Raw genomic sequence first — 19,849 nt, 5'->3', positions numbered from 1 at the left:
CAGCTGGTCTTCCACCTGTTATTCTCTTTTCAAATTAGCACATGGTAACCTTGTGCTATTCATTTGCTTAACATGCCCAAACCATTTAAGTCTAGATGGCCTAAGTTAGGTTAGACCGGATCTCAACATTTTTCATGTGATCAAGTCGTGTCTTTTGGAGGGCAGTTCTAAGAAATTTCATTTCACAAGCTTAAATCCTACTATAATCCTTTGATGTTAGTGTGCAGATTTCCAGAGGATATGTAAGGATGGGAATGAAATATGACTTGTGCAGGATCATTTTCATTCTTTGTGGGACCTTCTTATCCCATAGTATGTGTCTAACTATACTGTAAAAGTTAGAGCCTTTGGTTACTCTGTTATCTCTATCTCAGCTCTATTATTACTAGCCATTACGCTTCCTAAATATCTTAATTGGTGTACTACTTCAACTTGGTGATCCTGTATTTTTATGTTGCATTCTATATTATGTCTGCTGATTTTCAGTGCTAATGTTGTTGATGGGTTCAGTTTCATTCCATAATCATCAAACTTCTTACACCATGCATTCAGATTATTTTGCACTCCCTACTCTGTTTCATCCCATATTACCACATCATCTGCAAACACCAGTGCCTGAAGATCTTAATTACCCTTTCCTTTTAGCTCCTTTAAAATGGTATCCATAACTGCTATGAATAGAAGATGTGATAAGGCACTTCCCTGTCGTACTCCACTGGTTGTATTGAACCATTCAGAGTGACAATCTCCAATACTGAGACAGCTTTTGCAATTAGTATATAGCATTTGGGTCTTCCTAATAAGGTACTCTGGTACACCAAGTTTTGTAAGACTTTTCCAAATAGTTGATCTAGGAACATAATCATACACCGTTTCAAGGTCCATAATCACAATAATTAGGTCTTTTCCTCTTTTCCAGTGTTTCCCTGACAACATCCTCAAAGCAAATATCAGATCTGTTGTGCTTCTTCCAGCCCTAAAGCCATGTTGTTCCTCTTCTAAGATTGGCTCTAATATATCCCTTACTTTGGCTTCAATGATCTTCTCCATAATTTTAAGGCCATGTGATAAGAGGGTAATGCCTCTGTAAATTTCACTTTTCCTTCTACTCCCTTTCTTAAAGATAGGAACTATCACCCCTTTTGTCCAAACTTCAGGAATTTCGTTATCCTTCTATATTGTTCTGAGAACTCTATACAGCCACTGTACTACTGGCGGACCATCAGCTTTAATCATGCCAGCTGTAACTTCATCAGCTCCTGCTGACTTACCACTTATCATCATATGGAGAGCTTGCTCTACTTCTGTCCATGTAATTGGGATATCATCCTCTATTTTTCTCTGTTCTACATCCTCAACAGAGATCTCATTAGGGCCATTTAGGAGCTTTTCAAAATACTGTCCCATTGTATCCATGATATCTTTCATATTGCTAACTATATTCCTATTTGCTGCCTCCAGAGCTGTAACTGCTTCTTTATCTGATCTTTTACTTTTTACTATTCCATATACCATTTTCATATTCCCTTTACTGTCTTCTTCTAGTTTAGTCTTAAATTCTTCCCAGCTTTTCCCTTTTACTTCCCGTACAATTCTCTTGACTTCCAACTTCCTGTATCTATATTCTTTTGCCATCTCTTCCAATTTATTGTTGTCTGTTCGGTTGCTGTTGATTCTTCTGTCAGACTTAGCCACATCAAGAACTATTTTGGCTTTATTCCTTTTCATTATGGCTTCTTTCACTTTATCATTCCACCAAGATGTTCTTTTATCTCTAACTCTTCTGCTTGATCTTCCACATATTTTATCTGTACTACCAATCGGACTTGCCTTAAAATCATTCCATTCTTCATTACCTTTCTTTTTGTCTGTTATTGGTATTTTAGCTCTGATTTCCTCTTGAAACTGCTTTTTGACTTCCAGACCTTTCTATTTCCAGTCTTTAATCTGTGGTTTTTTCTTCTTGTTTACTTGAATAACAAGTTTGGTGACTCTTAGGTCTGCAATGAGGAGTCTATGGTCACTATCAAGGCTCTCTCTAGGTATCACTTTTACATCATACACCTTTTCTCCACTTCACCTATCTGTGATGATAAGGTCTATCAGTGATCTATACTGACCATCCCAGCTGTATCTCATTATCTTGTTGCTATCCCATTTCTGAAACCACAAGTTCTTCACCAGAAGTTGGTTTTGTGTACATAGATCAAGCAGAAGTTCACCCTCCTCATTTCTTTTACCAAATCCATATGGACCAATAATTCCTTCATAACCTGACCTATCAGTTCCTTCCTGGGCATTCAAATCCCCAATTATCATTATGTTCTCTTCGTCAATGATGTCCTCTAGTTTCTCTAGGAAGCTTGCTTTTTGGTCATTGCTACAACCCTGCTGGGGAGCATAAACTTGGATCACAGTTTGGGTTTCTCCATTTATGCATATTTTAGCTTCAATTAATCTCTCATTGCTGAATGAGACGTCTGTTACACTATCAATGCCTTTATGGAATATAAAACCAACTCCATTCCTCGCAGGATTACCTCTCCAGTATAATTTATATCCGTCCTCGAACATTCTTGTGTTGCAACCTTTCCATTTGGTTTCACTTAGCCCTAGGATGTTAATATGTCTACAGGTCATTAAATCTGCGAGTTGGCTGTGCGCGTAGAGGCTCGCAGCTGTGAGCTTGCATCCGGGAGATAGTAGGTTCGAATCCCACTATCGGCAGCCCTGAAGATGGTTTTCTGTGGTTTCCCATTTTCACACCAGGCAAATGCTGGGGCTGTACCTTAATTAAGGCCATGGCCGCTTCCTTCCAACTCCTAGGCCTTTCCTATCCCATTGTCGCCATAAGACCTATCTGTGTCGGTGCGACGTAAAGCCCCCAGCAAAGAAAAAATCTGTGATTTAGTTGCATTTTCCTATTAGAGTCATAATGTTTAAGGTTCCAATCCGAAGCTTGTTTTTATGATCAGTTCTTCTTGTGCCTCTTCAATGAACATCGGACATGACGTCGTCATTAGTTCCAAGAGTACTTGAAGTACTGTTGACATTCAGAATATGTTTCTTTCCGAGGCTCGTTTTCATTTTGAAAGCAACTGCATTGTACTCCTGTACTGAATTGTTAGGCCTAACGTACTAGAGGAATTTCTTTCAGGGTGGTCTGCCTTAGCCTTTGGCAGTCCCCTGCCTCACTGCAAGGCAGCAGCTGATGAATTTATGTGTTATATCCCACACAAAGTTGTCATCTTATCCAACCTTCCAAGTGAAAACTCCTCTGCTCGCAGCTATTGGTTTTCCCTTAGTTTGCCTGGTTTGGTATCAGCCGCCAGATCCTCGGCCAGACAGTTGCAGTTAGTACCGTCTGCTGTCGCATACGGTAGCAGAATATATTCTGACCTGACTGAATCTTATTAAAATAAAATAGCATATCAGCATGACGCACACAAAGATTTCTAGATTGTTTTACAGAACATATCAAGTATGGGGTGTATATGCATGCAGTCTCTCGACCTGCTCTGAAGCTGTATCATTTAATTCACTTGTCAGTCACACACAAAAGTATAGCAGAAATGACTGGTATAAATTGCATGATGATAACACGCCTTTTGTACACCAAGCACAACAGATTAGAACTTCACTGTCGCACTGTTCTTCACACATTTCTTTCTTCTTCTCCAAACAATATTTAGCAGGTACTATGAACAATTTATAAATCTCATTTTTATCCCATATTGGCATCAACTCAACTAAGATTAATTTGCTTTTTATGGCTAGTCTATGCCACTACAAACATATTCCAGCTCAAAGTCTAGTTAAACTAAAAAGTACATGTTTTGTTCCTCTATTTTGGAATATCTTCAGCTAAAATAATGCGTGTTAAAATATAAAAATTGGCACATATGAATTAAAAACACTTATGGTGATGATGAGATAAAACATGATAACGATGAATGTAGTTTAAAGGAGATTAACAGCTAGGTCATCGGCCCTGAGATAAAACATTTCTTTACATTCAGTCAAAACACTCAACAAGTCAATGTTCAAATTTGTAATAAAATCTGTGTGCATAAGGGATCCTAGAAAATGATCTTTCTTCAAAATACTGGAGATGTTGCTATAGTTTTTAAGCATGGCCTTTAAATAACTTATGGATGATGATAGACTTAATTTAAAATATGATGACCGGGAGATACTCTTTAAGAAAAACTGAAGATGAGAGTAATTCTTGACAGAAAGTTTTGAGGTGTTGAGGGAGTCTGTAATAATAGGAAACATTTTTTAGAAAAATTATTATGTATAAATGGTGGTGGAGTATCGGAAGAACAATCAAATGCTTACCTACCGGCTGGTCTCGCTATGTTTACTTCCCTTACGTCAAAACTCAAACTTTCTATCAAGAATTAACCTCAACTTTGGTTTTTCTTAAGGAGTTTCCCCCGGTCATCATATTTTAAATTTAAGTCTATCATCATCCACAAGTTATTTAGAGTACATACTAAAAACCTATAGCAACTTCTCCAGTATTTTGAGAAAAGATCACTTCCTGGAGTCCCTTATGCTCCAGATTTTATTACCGTAAAAATTTGAACATTGACTTATTGAGAATTTTAACTCAATAAGAAGGAATATTTTATCATATCATCACCATCATAAGTGTTCTTATTTCATATGTGCCAATTTTTTAATCTTAACACACGTTTTTCAAGCCGAAGGTGTTCCAAAACAGAGGAACGAAACATGAACGTACCTACTTTTTCAGTCATTTAACTAGATTTTAATTTGGAATATGTTTGTAGTTGCCTAGACTAGCCATAAGAAGCAAATAAGTATTGAAAGGTGGGGTTCTTTCTTCAACCTTAACCTTAGTTGAGGCACTATGATCTCAGAAGGTGTAATTCGTTGCAAACCATGAATGTTTTATCATATCCCAAAATTGTGGAGTTGAAAACCGCAAATGTATGAAAGACTGTGGTTTAAGGATTGTGTCTCCATGGTGAACCTCAACTTTAACATCATTACGAGAAGTTAGAAATTTTGTTCATTGGCGATAAAAAGCCTTGCACTCCCGGAAGAATTTATTTAATATTTGAATTATGCCCGTGGTACTTGGAGGAATCTGAAACTGTTGTATTGTTTTGCGTGGAGTGATGTCTTCAAGACAAGTTGTATCAATGTATGTGGTCCACGAATCAAACTGCAGGGCACAGTTATCCTCAGAGAACAAGAAAAAGGCTTCTCTAAACCATACTTTCAGTTCTGTTTTCCCCACCCATTTTTCCTGTTTTTGTGGCAGTGAAAATGTTGTTATCCACTTTAAACATTTATTTTTTGATACAGAGGACTGAAGGTTCCAGTCAGCTCCTGCAGTAGAATAAATAATTTAGGGAGCTTACCTGTTGTTGGCATTATGGTGTATGAACGTGTAAGTGAACTAACTGATTAGGCTATCTTGTGTGTGTGATTCTCACCTACAAAATACTTATTTGCTTTTTATAGCTAGTCTAGGCAACTAAAAACATATTCCAAATTAAAGTCTAGTTAAATGACTGAAAAATATTTTCAATTGCAATTTGCACTCGAACCTGCTTTGATCAGAAATTATTATGCAGCCTTTCTTTTGTTTTTCATCCTGAGTATGTGAATGGGATATACATTTCATTATTTTCCTACTCCCAATTCTGTGTTGTTTCTTGAAACGCTTGATCTAGGCATGAGAGGCGGATAAATTACTTTTTCGATAGATAGTTCATGTGCAATTTCCAAAACCCATAGTTGTAAGTCTTCATCACTAACACTTCGCCTTCCCCTGCTTGCATCCTGGAAACAGGAATAGAGTTTTTCATACATAATCTTTTCATGTTCAAATGGACTTGCTGCCATGCCCTTTATTTCCAACTGCATCTTCCACAAGCAAATATATCACTCCAACATGTGAAAGTGATAATTGCTTTTTACCACTTTTATCAAACCAGAATTTTACAGCCCTCCTCTTGTATTCTTTTCAATTGGCTTTATGTCGCACCGATGCAGATAGGTGTTATGGCGATGATGGGATAGGAAAGGGATAGGTGTAGGATGGAAGCGGCTATGGCCTTAATTAAGGTACAGCCCCAGCATTTGTCTGATGTGTAAATGGGAAACCACGAAAAACCATCTTCAGTGTGGTTCGAACCCAATATCCTCCTCTTGCACTCCATACCGATGTTTTCTCACACGCTTTTTATGGGACTAGAAACATAACTAGAACTGGGCGATTTGCATTGCGACAGATTCGTAGCATCCCTGGATTCTGGGGAGTCGTATTCTAGTTTCAAACTCTGACCTGGAAGTTGACTTGCGATCGGCAAAAGGTTTTGACAAATGGAATCACTTGAGCCGTTTTCACTGTCTCAATTGTGTATACCAAGAGAAATCTCCTCAGTATGTTGCACTCCTTTGCAATTATTTTCCATCAAATCAATGAAAAGGAAAGAAGAGGGCCATCTTAGATGTCAGTATTTAAATGTATTTTCACCTGAAAAATTGCAATGTGTCAGGAAGTGCAACTAGACTTAAATCTCTCTCTCCAAAACCAAAATGAGCCTGGGAAGCTCCAGTGACCCTAGAAGTACCTGGATTAAGTTCAAGGAAGTTTTCTTTCGTGCAGAAACCTGGTATGAATAATGATTAATTATTCAAGAATTTGGTATAACAAACATTTGATTTTCTTAATTTAAAAAGGACCATGTTTAGTCAACTTTTGGGCCATATTTAGTTATTTCTGTGTCATATTTTGTCATTTTAAAGGTCATAATTGCATGCATGTTTGAACAATTTTTAGGTGTTAAACAATAGCAATTGATAATTTATTAAACTACCATGTAAAATTTGGAGGATCACATTTTCAGACATACAGTAGTGGGATTAACCTCATGGGTCATACTCTTAACACACCATATCTAGATTAAACTTATCTCACCTCCTAATCCATCACTGTCACTAGGATCCAGGTTTGCTGTTGGTTGAGTGTGCTCATTTCCAAGTTCTTGGATTGTCTTAGAGCAGCAGTAACGATGCTGTTCCCTGGGAGATACTTCCTCAGCACCATCCAACTTTGCTGCAGCATTAGCCAAAGCAGCTAATTCCACATCCATGTTAGGAAGTTCAGAAGCCATTACAAGTTGACGGAAGGGATCGTCCACTACGTCAGCACTTGGGAGTTTAGGATAGAGACCAGGACCTATCTCTGGACCCAATTGCGAGAACAAATCATTCATTCGTTCCGCTGGAAAAAAAAGCAGAATTAATTTTACATTCAATACATCAGGAGCTAAGCAAGGTACCATTCCAAGGTGAGAAACTTCCCTTATATAGTGAATGTATGCAATATTTAACCAGTGACTGGATTTAGAAAATTATTCTCCTAGGATTTAGATTTCATTAACCAATATTCCTATATTACAATATTTTGCAAAGTATTATTATAAAACATTACTTTTAACCTTTAGAATGCCAGACAATGATATATCATTTGATACTTGTGCATAAAGTGCCAGCAATAATACTGTGTATCTTCGTTTGAACAGTGCACCATACTATCTGCATTTAGCACGATTATGAACGGCAGATGGCAATATCTTACATTTTGTATCCATAGAGTAAACAACACTGTTTGTAATTATAAAAATATGCTGCTCATTTGTTCATTTAGTTACGCACACTGGATTTCTGAATTGCATGTGTTTCTCTTGCCATGTGACGATTGGCAGTTACGTAACAGTAATTGCTTCCTGAACTACAGAACAGATACTTTTCAAGTTTTCTCTGTTTATTCACTTGAATGGCTGCATTGCAGAGGGATTACAACATTTTATCTGTAGTTTTAATTTTGAATTACTGTATTTTTATTGATATTTTTGAATTTTGATATTTTGTTTTCAAAGTGTTCAAAAAATATTTCTTAAAACATATTTTGAAACCTAACAGTATTGTAATTATTGTCAGTAGTAATTACATACTGTCCTTAACATTTCTTGCATGTTTAAAATCAAAATATTCAAAATTGTAAATTATGTGGTGCTTTACAGCTTTAAATAGGGACTTGCAAAATTATACTAATCATCTTAGCATGGCATTCTTGGCACATTCTTGGCATGAGAGCATGGCACTAAGAGGGTTAATAATTAAATATTAAATACTTGTTTTAAAGTAGAAAGTTAAAGTTTTGATACCTTCGTTTGAGTAATCAGCCTATGGATTGATTTGTTGCCTCATATCCTACATCAATATTCTTTCCTCTCAAAAGCATTCCATTATACATATATGAAGTTTTGAATTGGGATATGCATTTTAGTGCCGGAAGTGTCCGAGGACAAGTTCGGCTCGCCAGATGCAGGTCTTTTGATTTAACTCCCGTAGGCGACCTGCGCGTCGAGATGATGAAATTATGATGAAGACGGTGCATACACCCAGTGTTAGGTTCCAAACCAAACCAAACCCCATGGCACTATAGCCCTCAAAGGGTCTTGGCCTACCAAGCGATCGTTGCTCAGCCCAAAGGCCTGCAGATTACGAGGTGTTGTATGGTCAGCACGACGAATCCTCTCGGCCGTCATTCTTGGATTCCTAGACTGGAGCCGCCATCTCACAATCAGATAGTTCCTCAATTCTAATCACGTAGGCTGAGTGGACCTCGAACCAGCACTCAAGTCCAGGTAAAATTCCCTGACCTGGCCAGGAATCGAACCCGGGGTCTCCGGGTAAGCAGTGTTAGGTTTGCCAATTCAAAATTATAAATACCCCGTTGGAATCATATATTTTCAATATTTATTCAGAAAAAATAGGTACTTATACACGCCATTCATTTTTCTTTTTCAACACACGTACACAATACACTCTAACCCGGACATCTCTCCCGGCCACCAAACCTGTCATATTAAATTAAATTTTATATATGCTACAAACTCAACATCCTCCCACCTTGAGTTGCGGGAACAGTTGAACACATTATTTAACCACATTTACATAACACTTGATCAATACAAAATGATATTATTTAAGGAGAAAAAGTTGAATTTAACATAGACAATTCAGAACAGAGTAAGATCATCTCTCTCCCTTTTGTCTTTTAGGAACTCAAAATAAAAGAACACTTGAGAAAAATGTCATACAGAATAAATGAACACTTGTGAAAAATATAATTCAATCCTCATACATTTTTGGTTTAATCACTAATTTCCCATTACTAGTTTGAGTTTGGAACTACTGGTCCTTTGATCACTTTCTTTCTTTTCATTTTCACACTGCTTAAATTGTCTGAAGGCATGGTCTTCTGCAGATGTCACTTCGGGTGGGTATATCATCTGCACTGTTCTCACGAGTTCCCCTCTTACAATCTTCAGACGAACAAGTCTCACAACACCACCTTGGCCAGAGATAACTTCCTTCAATCTTGGCAATGTCCAGTTCACTCTGTTGGGGTTGTCCTTGTCTACTAGTACTACTTCACCCACAAAGTGTCATTGTCTACTAGTACTACTTCACCCACAAAGTGTCATTGTCTACTAGTACTACTTCACCCACAAAGGGTTTGTACTGACTTTTTGTACGGTGGTTCTTCTGACTTAGTTGTCCAAAATATGAATTACTAAATCTCAACCTTAAATGTCTTTGGTCTTCTTTTTCCTATTTCTTATTTTCTGGCTTATTCTCATGCTGAGGCTGTTGATCTAGTGTTAGACAAACGTTCAGCTTTAAGTACGGGACACGCTTGAAGCACCTCAAGGTTGTGAACAATATGTTGCTTGGGACTGTTTCATTTAAACTGTTATCAGGTTCCGTTACCTGCGCAAGAAATATCTCAATGTTTTTGTGGGTATTCAGTTCAAATCCATAATTACTTTTGACAATTAATTTCATGTCCTTTTAGATCGCAAAAAATTTATGATTATTGTTATAAATGTGTTCCACAAAATCTGAATATTTGTTGTACTTTATTGCCTTGAAATTTTCTTGATATCTTTGATTTAAGGCTCGGCCAATCCTTCCTAAATAAAACATTTTCCAGTCGTCACAAGTAAGCCTATATACTCCCGAATTAGTATAGACATCTTTTTTATCTCATTGTTTTCCTTTTCTTTCTCCATTTTCTTTTTTATGTAATGACTAGCAATTACCCGCGGCTTTGCTCGCGTGGATTTCGTAATTAGATGAAAGTAATCATTCCTCGGCATTGTACTAAGACATTATTTGAAAATTCCTAAAGTATAAAAACTCACCCAAAAACTGAGTTTCATTTACCCCAGAAATTCTTTGAACCTTGTTTGTGGTATTACCTACCTATTGGGGATAATACGACCATGCGACATAGAACTGTACATGTGAGAAACACTCTTCTCTCAAGTCGAAAAAATAAATACCAATACATGTTTTTTAAATTTTTAAAGCCAATTCCAAATACCTATTCCCACATCTGTAACACCTCCAGATTTGAGATATACATAAGTATCCCCATAAAAAGAATTCAACCCCTTTATCAGTCCTTCCCACCCCAATCTAAGTGTATTTTCCAAAAACAAAAATACATATTTCTTTATGTCGCACCGACACAGATAGGTCTTATGGCGACGATGGGACGGAAGAGCACTAGAAGTGGAAAGGAAGTGGCCGTGACCTTAATTAAGGTACAACCCCAGCATTTGAATAGTGTGAAAATGGGAGACCACGGAAAACCATATTCAGGGCTACCGACAGTGGGGTTCGAGCCCATTATCTCCCGAATACTGGATACTGGCCGCACATAAGCGACTGCAGCTATCGAGTTCGGTAAACATATTTGAATTCCTTATTTATTTACTTCCAACCATACTCCCCTTAGTCGATTTTCTTTATTTTTGAAGGAGGTTACAAATACGGATTTTCACGTCTGTAACATCTTCAGTTTTTGAGATATAAGTATCCTCATAAAAGTAATTCAACTCCTTTTTCACCCACCCCCCTCTCCTACCCGCTAAGTTGATTCCACCTCCCCAAAAGTGCGTGTTTCTTTATTTTTAAAGGAGATTCCAAATACCAATTTTCACGTCTGTAAGTTCTTAAGGTTTTGAGATATAAGTATCCTCATACAAAGAATTCAACTAATTTATCAGTTCACTCACCCTCTTAAGTGGATTTTCCGAGGACAAAAGAACACATGTTTCTTTACATTGAAAGAAGATTCCAAATACAAATGTTCATGCCTCTAACATCTTCAGTTTTTGAGATATAAGTATCCTCATAAAAATAATTCAACTCCTTTTACACCCCAGCTCGTTAAGTTAATTCCCCGCCCCCCTGAAAATAATGTGTTTTTCTTTATGTTTAAAGGAGATTCCAAATACAAATTTTCATGTGTGTAACCTTAAGTTTTTGAGATCTAAGTTTCTCCATAAAAAGAAATACATTATTTCACTTCCTCTCACCCCCCCCCCCCCAACGAAGTGAATTTTCCGAAAACCAAACATTCTTGTTTCTTTATTTATAAAGGAGCTTCCAAATGCCAATAATCACGACTGTAACATCTTCAGTTTTGAGATACCAGTACATGTATCCTCATAAAAGTACCGGTATTTAAATTCCTTTTTCACCGCCCCGCTCCCAAGTTGATTCCCCCCCCCCCCTCAACCCAAATGCGTGTTTCTTTATTATTAAAGAAGATTCCAAATACTAATTTTCACGTCTGTATTATCTTTAGTTTTTGAGATATAAGTATCCTCATACAAAGAATTCAACTAATTTTTCAATTAATTCAACCCCCTTAAGTGGATTTTCCAAACACCAAAGATTACATGTTTCTTTACTTTGAAGGAAAATACCAAATATAAATTTTCATGTCTGTAACATCTTCAGTTTTTGAGATATAAGTATCCTCATAAAAAGAATTCAACCTCTTTTTCACTCCACCTCCGCCCGTTAAGTTGGTTTCCCGCCACGCAAAAAATGTGCGTTTTATTATTTTTAAAGGAGATTCCAAATACCAATTTCCACATCTGTAAATCAGTTTTGAGATATAAGTTTCCCCAGAAATAGAATTCAATTTTTTTACTTCCCATGACACTCCTCACTCTACTTTCTAAAACAAAACAGTACCGGTTTCTATAAAAGAGCTTCCAAATACCAATTATCACGACTGTAACATCTTCTGTGTTTTAGATATATGTATCCCCGTAAAAAGAATTCATCTACGTTTTCATCGCCCCCTACCAAGTTGATTCCCCCCAAATGCGTGTTTCTTTATTTTTAAGGGAGATTACAAATACCAATTTTCACCTCTGCAACATGTTAAGTTTTTGAGATATACTGCAGATATGCTAATATTAAAAATTCACCCCCTTTTACAGTTCCCCTTAAGTGGATTTTCCGAAAAAAGATATTTATGTTTCTTTACTTTTGCAGGAAATTCCAAATACCACTTTTCAAATCTGTAATATGTTACGGGTCTGAGATAATTTGCAGATAGAGTCTTTATTTAAATTCACCCCATTTGTCACTCCTGTTCACCCACTAATCGTCGGATTATCCAAAAACACAAACATACGTGTTTCTTTGTTTTCAAAGGAGATCCCAAATACAATAGGTGTTCAACCACTTTTCCCCCCTCTTTTCATCCCCCCAATGGGAGTTTCCAAAAACAAAAAATACATGTTTCATTATTTTTAAAGGAGATTCCAAATACCAATTTTTACGTCTGTAAACTTTTAAGTTTTTGAGATATAGATATCCTCATAAGAAAATTTAACCCCCCTTTTCACCACCTTAGCGACGGTATATCAAAAAATCCTCTCTTAGTGAGCACCTACACACTAAAATAAATGTATCCCCAAAATTTCATTTCTTTATATCCAGTAGTTTTGGCTCGGCGATGATGAGTCAGTCAGTCAGTCAGTCAGTCAGTCAGTCAGTCAGTCAGTCAGGACAAGTTATTTTATATATATAGACTAGCAATTACCCTCGGCTTCGCGAGCATGGAATTCGTAATTTGATCAAAGCAATCGTTCCTCGGCATTGTATTAAAACATTATCTGAAAATTCCTAAAGTATAAAAACTCACCCAAAAATTGAGTTTCATTTACCCCAGAAATTCTTTGTAAACCATTGTCGTATTAACTTTGGGGCTAAGTTGACCGTGTGACATAGAACTGTACATCTGAGAAACAGTCATCTCTCAAGTCGAAAAAATAATTACATGTTTCATTATTTTTAGAGGAGATTCCAAATACCTATTTCCGCATCTGTAAAACCTTCAGTGTTTGAAATATACACTGACTGACAGAGCAAATGCAACACCAAGAAGGAGTGGTTCGAAATGGATGAAAGTTGCGGGAAAAAACAGAGACGGCACGGACGAATAATTGATGTTTATTTCAAACCGATATGCAGGTTACACAATGCGCACGGCATCGACTCAGTAGGATGTAGGACCACCGCGAGCGGCGATGCACGCAGAAACACGTCGAGGTACAGAGTCAATAAGAGTGCGGATGGTGTCCTGAGGGATGGTTCTCCATTCTCTGTCAACCATTTGCCACAGTTGGTCGTCCGTACGAGGCTGGGGCAGAGTTTGCAAACGGCGTCCAATGAGATTCCACACGTGTTCGATTGGTGAGAGATCCGGAGAGTACGCTGGCCACGGAAGCATCTGTACACCTCGTAGAGCCTGTTGGGAGATGCGAGCAGTGTGTGGGCGGGCATTATCCTGCTGAAACAGAGCATTGGGCAGCCCCTGAAGGTACGGGAGTGCCACCGGCCGCAGCACATGCTGCACGTAGCGGTGGGCATTTAACGTGCCTTGAATACGCACTAGAGGTGACGTGGAATCATACGCAATAGCGCCCCAAACCATGATGCCGCGTTGTCTAGCGGTAGGGCGCTCCACAGTTACTGCCGGATTTGACCTTTCTCCACGTCGACGCCACACTCGTCTGCGGTGACTATCACTGACAGAACAGAAGCGTGACTCATCGGAGAACACGACGTTCCGCCATTCCCTCATCCAAGTCGCTCTAGCCCGGCACCATGCCAGGCGTGCACGTCTATGCTGTGGAGTCAATGGTAGTCTTCTGAGCGGACGCCGGGAGTGCAGGCCTCCTTCAACCAATCGACGGGAAATTGTTCTGGTCGATATTGGAACAGCCAGGGTGTCTTGCACATGCTGAAGAATGGCGGTTGACGTGGCGTGCGGGGCTGCCACCGCTTGGCGGCGGATGCGCCGATCCTCGCGTGCTGACGTCACTCGGGCTGCGCCTGGACCCCTCGCACGTGCCACATGTCCCTGCGCCAACCATCTTCGCCACAGGCGCTGCACCGTGGACACATCCCTATGGGTATCGGCTGCGATTTGACGAAGCGACCAACCTGCCCTTCTCAGCCCGTTCACCATACCCCTCGTAAAGTCGTCTGTCTGCTGGAAATGCCTCCGTTGACGGCGGCCTAGCATTCTTAGCTATACACGTGTCCTGTGGCACACGACAACACGTTCTACAATGACTGTCGGCTGAGAAATCACGGTACGAAGTGGGCCATTCGCCAACGCCGTGTCCCATTTATCGTTCGCTACGTGCGCAGCACAGCGGCGCATTTGACATCATGAGCATACCTCAGTGACGTCAGTCTACCCTGCAATTGGCATAAAGTTCTGACCACTCCTTCTTGGTGTTGCATTTGCTCTGTCAGTCAGTGTACATAAGTATCCCCATAAAAACAATTCGACCCCTTGATCAGTCGTTCCCTCACCCCTATCTATGTGTATTTTCCGAAAACAAAAAAGAAAGGTTTCTTTATTTTTAAAGGCGATTCCAAATACCAACTCTCACCTATGTGACATCTTCAGTTTTTAAGATATAAGTATCCTCATAAAAATAATTCAACTATTCTTCACTTATTTTCACCCCCCGTTAAGTGCCTTCTCCGAAAACAAAAAGGTACATGTTCCTATATTTTAAAGAACAATCCACCAAATACCAAGTTTTTTGTCTCTAACATGTTAAGTTTTTGACTTATAATGTAGATATACCGGTACTTATTTTAAAAATTCACCAGCTTTTCCAATTCTTTTCAGCCCCTTAACTGGATTTTCCTAAAAAAAAACATACGTATTTCATTATTTATGAAGGAGATTCCAAATACCAGTTTTCATATCTATACGTCTGTAACACCTTCAGTTTTGGGGATAAATATATACTCATAAGAATAACAAAAATTCTTCTTCTCCTTCACTTCTTTCCACCTCTCTCCCACCTTAAGTGTTTAAGTGTATTTTCCGGAAACAAAAAAGGGTTTCTTTATTTTGAAAGGAAATTCAAAATACCAACTTATACGTCTGTTACAGCTTCAGTTTTTAAAATAAAGTATCCTCATCAACATATTTCAACTCCTTATTTACTTAATTTCAATCCCACGTCCCTTTCGTCGATATGCCGAAAAAATACAAATGCGTGTTCCTTTATTTTTAAAAGAGATTCCTAATACTAATTATCACGTCTGTAACATCCTCAGTCTTTGAGATATAAGTATCCTCATAAAAGTAATTCAACTCCGTTTTCCCCCAACCCCCTTCCTACCCGTTAAGTTGGCTCACCCTCCACAAAAGTGCGTGTTTCTTTAGTTTTAAAGGAGATTCCAAATACCTATTTTCACGTCTTTAACATATTTAATTTTTGTGATACAATTATCCTCATACAAAGAATTCAACTAATTTTTCAATTCATTCACCCCCCACCTAAGTGGATTTTCCAAAGACAAAAGAACACGTGTTTCTTTACTTTGAAAGAAGATTCCAAATACAAATGTTCACGCCTCTAACATCTTCAGTTTTTGATATATAAGTATCCTCATAAAAATAATTCAACTCCTTTTTCACCCCAGCCCGTTAAGTTGACTTACCCCTACCCCCTCCAAAAATGCGTGTTTCTTTATTTTTAAAGGAGATTCCAAATACATATTTTCACGTGTGTAACCTTAAGTTTTTGAGATATAAGTTTCCTCATAAAAATAATGAAATTTTTTCACTTCCTTTCACCCTCCCCTTAAGTGAATTTTCCGAAGAACAAAAAAACTTGTTTCTTTATTTATAAAGGAGCTTAGAAATGCCAATTATCAGGACTGTAACATCTTCAGTTTAGAGATATATTTATCCTCATAAAAAGGAATTAAACTCTTTTTCACCGCTCCCGCCCCAAGTTGACCCCCCCCCCCAAAATGCGTGTTTCTTTACTTTTAAACGAGATTCCAAATACTAATTTTCATGTATGTACCATGTTTAGTATTTGAGATATAAGTATGTTCATACAAAGTATTCAAATAATTTTCAAATTAATTCACCCCCCATAAGTGGATTTTCCAAAGACAAAAGATTACGTGTTTCTTTACTTTGAATAAAAATTCTAAATACAAATGTTCATGTCTGTAATATCTTCAGTTTTTGAGATATAAGTATCCACATGAAAGGAATTCAACTCCCTTTTCATTCCACCCCCGCCCGCTAAGTTGGTTTCCCGCACCCAAAAAATGCGTGTTCCTTTATTTTTAAAGGAGATTCCAAATACCAATTTCCACGTCTGTAACCTTCAGTTTTGATATATAAGTTTCTCCAGAAAAATAATTAAAATTTTTTACTTGCTTTGACACTCCCCACTCAAGTGAATTTTCCAAAAACAAACAGTACCCGTTCCTTTAAAAGAGCTTCCAAATACGAACTATCACGACTGTAACATCTTCAGTTTTTGAGATATATGTATCCTCGTAAAAGGAATTCATCTCCGTTTTCATACCCCCTACCAAGTTGATTCCCCCCCAACCTCAATATGCGTGTTTCTTATTTTTTAAAAAGATTCCAAATACTAGTTTTCACGTCTACAACATGTTAAGTTTTTGAGATATAGTATAGATACGCTAATTTTAAAAATTCGCACCATTTTTCAGTTCCCCTTAAGTGGATTTTCCGAAGAAAGATATTTATATTTCTTTACTTACACAGGAAATTCCAAATACCAGTTTTCATATCTGTAATATGCTACGTGTCGGAGATAATTTGTACATATAGCCTCTTTATAAATTCGCCCCGTTTGTAACTCCATTTCTCCACCTATTCATCGGATTAACCAAAAACATTAAAAATACGTGTTTCTTTATTTTCAAAGGAGATTCCAAATTTCAATTTTCATGTCCGTAACATCTTCAGTTTTTGAGATATAAGTCCCCTCATAAAAGGTGTTCAACCAGTTTTCCCCTTTTTTCACCCCTCTTAATGAGATTTTCCGAAAACAAAGAAATACGTGTTTCTGTATTTTTAAAGGAGATTCCAAATACGAATTTCCACGTCTGTAACCTTCAGTTTTGAGATATAAGTTTCTCCAGAAAAATAATTAAAATTTTTTACTTGCTTTGACACTCCCCACTCAAGTGAATTTTCCAAAAACAAACAGTACCCGTTCCTTTAAAAGAGCTTCCAAATACGAATTATCACGACTGTAACATCTTCAGTTTTTGAGATATATGTATCCTCGTAAAAGGAATTCATCTCCGTTTTCATACCCCCTACCAAGTTGATTCCCCTCTAACCTCAATATGCGTGTTTCTTATTTTTAAAAGAGATTTCAAATACCAGTTTTCACGTCTGCAACATGTTAAGTTTTTTAGATATAGTGTAGATACGCTAATTTTAAAAATTCGCACCATTTTTCAGTTCCCCTTAAGTGGATTTTCCGAAGAAAGATATTTATATTTCTTTACTTTCACAGGAAATTCCAAATACCAGTTTTCATATCTGTAATATGCTACGTGTCGGAGATAATTTGTACATATAACCTCTTTATAAATTCGCCCCGTTTGTAACTCCATTTCTCCACCTATTCATCGGATTATCCAAAAACATAAAAAATACGTGTTTCTTTATTTTCAAAGGAGATTCCAAATTTCAATTTTCATGTCTGTAACATCTTCAGTTTTTGAGATATAAGTCCCCTCATAAAAGGTGTTCAACCAGTTTTCCCCCTTTTTTCACCCCTCTTACTGGGATTTTCCGAAAACAAAGAAATACGTGTTTCTTTATTTTTAAAGGAGATTCCAAATACCAATTTTTACGTTTGTAAACTGTTAAGTTTTTGAGATATAGATATCTTCATTTTAAAAATTCACTCCCCTTTTCACGCCCTTTGCGACGGAATATTGAAAAATCCTCCCTTAGTGAGAACCTACACCCTAATATGTATCCCCAAAATTCCATTTCTTTATGTCCAGTACTTTGGCTCGGCGATGATGAATCAGTCAGTCAGTCAGTCAGTCAGTCAGTCAGTCAGTCAGTCAGTCAGTCAGTCAGTCAGTCAGTCAGTCAGTCAGTCAGTCAGTCAGGATTTTGTCTATCATTTCTGGGTTGTAGTAATAGCTTTAGTAATTTGCTTTATAATTCTAATTTATTTCATTTTGTTTTCATTACTCATGGGATTTTTTAATAATCTATTAATATAGTTGTTCTAAGCTGCTTGTCTGTAAATTCTTGGGTGGTTGGAGTTTTTTTGATGGTGGTAATCAATCAATCAATCAATCAATCAATCAATCAATCAATCAATCAATCAATCAATCAATCAATCAATCAATCAATCAATCAATCAATCAATCAATCAATCAATCAATCAATCAATCAATCAATCACTACTGATCTGCATTTAGGGCAGTCGCCCAGGTGGCAGATTCCCTATCTGTAGTTTTCCTAGCCTTATCTTAAATGATCGCAAAGAAATTGGAAAATGATTGGACATTTCCCTTGGTAAGTTATTCCAATCCCTAACTCCCCTTCCTATAAACGGATATTTGCCCCAATTTGTCCTCTTGAATTTCAACTTTATCTTCATATTTGATCTTTTCTACTTTTAAAGACACCACTCAAACTTATTCGTCTACTGATGTCATTCCACGCCATCTCTCCACTGACAGCTTGGAACATATCACTTAGTCAAGCAGCCAGCTCGTCTCCTTTCTCCCAAGTCTTCCAGGCCCAAACTTTGCAACATATTTGTAATGCTACTCTTTTTTCGGAAATCACCCAGAACAAATCGAGCTGCTTTTCTTTGGATTTTTTCTAGTTCTTGAATCAAGTAATCCTGGTGAGGGTCCCATACACTGAAACCATACTCTAGTTGGGGTCTTACCAGAGACTTATATGCCCTCTCCTTTACATCCTTACTACAACCCCTAAATACCCTCATAACCATGTGCAGAGATCTGTACCCTTTATTAACAATCATATTTATGTGATTATCATAATGAAGGTCTTTTCTTATATTAACACCTAGATACTTACAATGATCCCCAAAAGGAACTTTCACCCCATCAAGGCAGTCATTAAAACTGAGAGGACTTTTCCTATTTGTGAAACTCACAACCTGACTTTTAACCCCGTTTATCATCATACCATTGCCCACCGTCCATCTCACAACACTATCGAGGTCACCCTGCAGCCGCTCACAATCTTGTAACTTATTTATTACTCTGTACAAAATAACACCATCTGCAAACAGCCTTATCTCTGATTCCACTTCTTTACACATATCATTGATATATATATATATATATAAGAAAACATAAAGGTCCAATAATACTGCCTTGAGGAATTCCCCTCTTAATTATTACAGGGTCAGATGAAGTTCTGCCTACTCTAATTCCCTGAGTTCTATTTTCTAGAAATATAGCCACCCATTCAGTCACTCTTTTCTCTAGTCCAATAGCACTCATTTTTGCCAGTAGTCTTCCATGATCTACCCTATCAAATCCCTTAGTTGGGTCAATCGCAATACAGTCCATTTGGCCTCCTGAATCCAGGTTATCTGCTATATCT

At 37.6% G+C, this 19,849-nt stretch overlaps 1 protein-coding gene across 1 annotated transcript in view; it reads right to left on the bottom strand.

Moving 5' to 3' along the window:
• Positions 1-19,849, bottom strand: part of iav (transient receptor potential cation channel subfamily V iav) — a 262,128-nt gene that overhangs the window by 47,374 nt on the left and 194,905 nt on the right. The window contains exons 15-16 of the mRNA XM_068226013.1: positions 16,490-16,498; positions 6,962-7,267 (exon numbers count right to left, since the gene is read on the bottom strand). Of these exons, the coding sequence (XP_068082114.1) occupies positions 6,962-7,267; positions 16,490-16,498 (315 nt within the window). The remainder of the gene's footprint in view (positions 1-6,961; positions 7,268-16,489; positions 16,499-19,849) is intronic.

Source organism: Anabrus simplex, chromosome 2, assembly GCF_040414725.1.
Source record: "Anabrus simplex isolate iqAnaSimp1 chromosome 2, ASM4041472v1, whole genome shotgun sequence".
NCBI lineage: Eukaryota > Metazoa > Arthropoda > Insecta > Orthoptera > Tettigoniidae > Anabrus > Anabrus simplex.
Note: the sequence above shows the minus strand (reverse complement) of the source record. Positions and strands in the feature narration are given on the sequence as shown.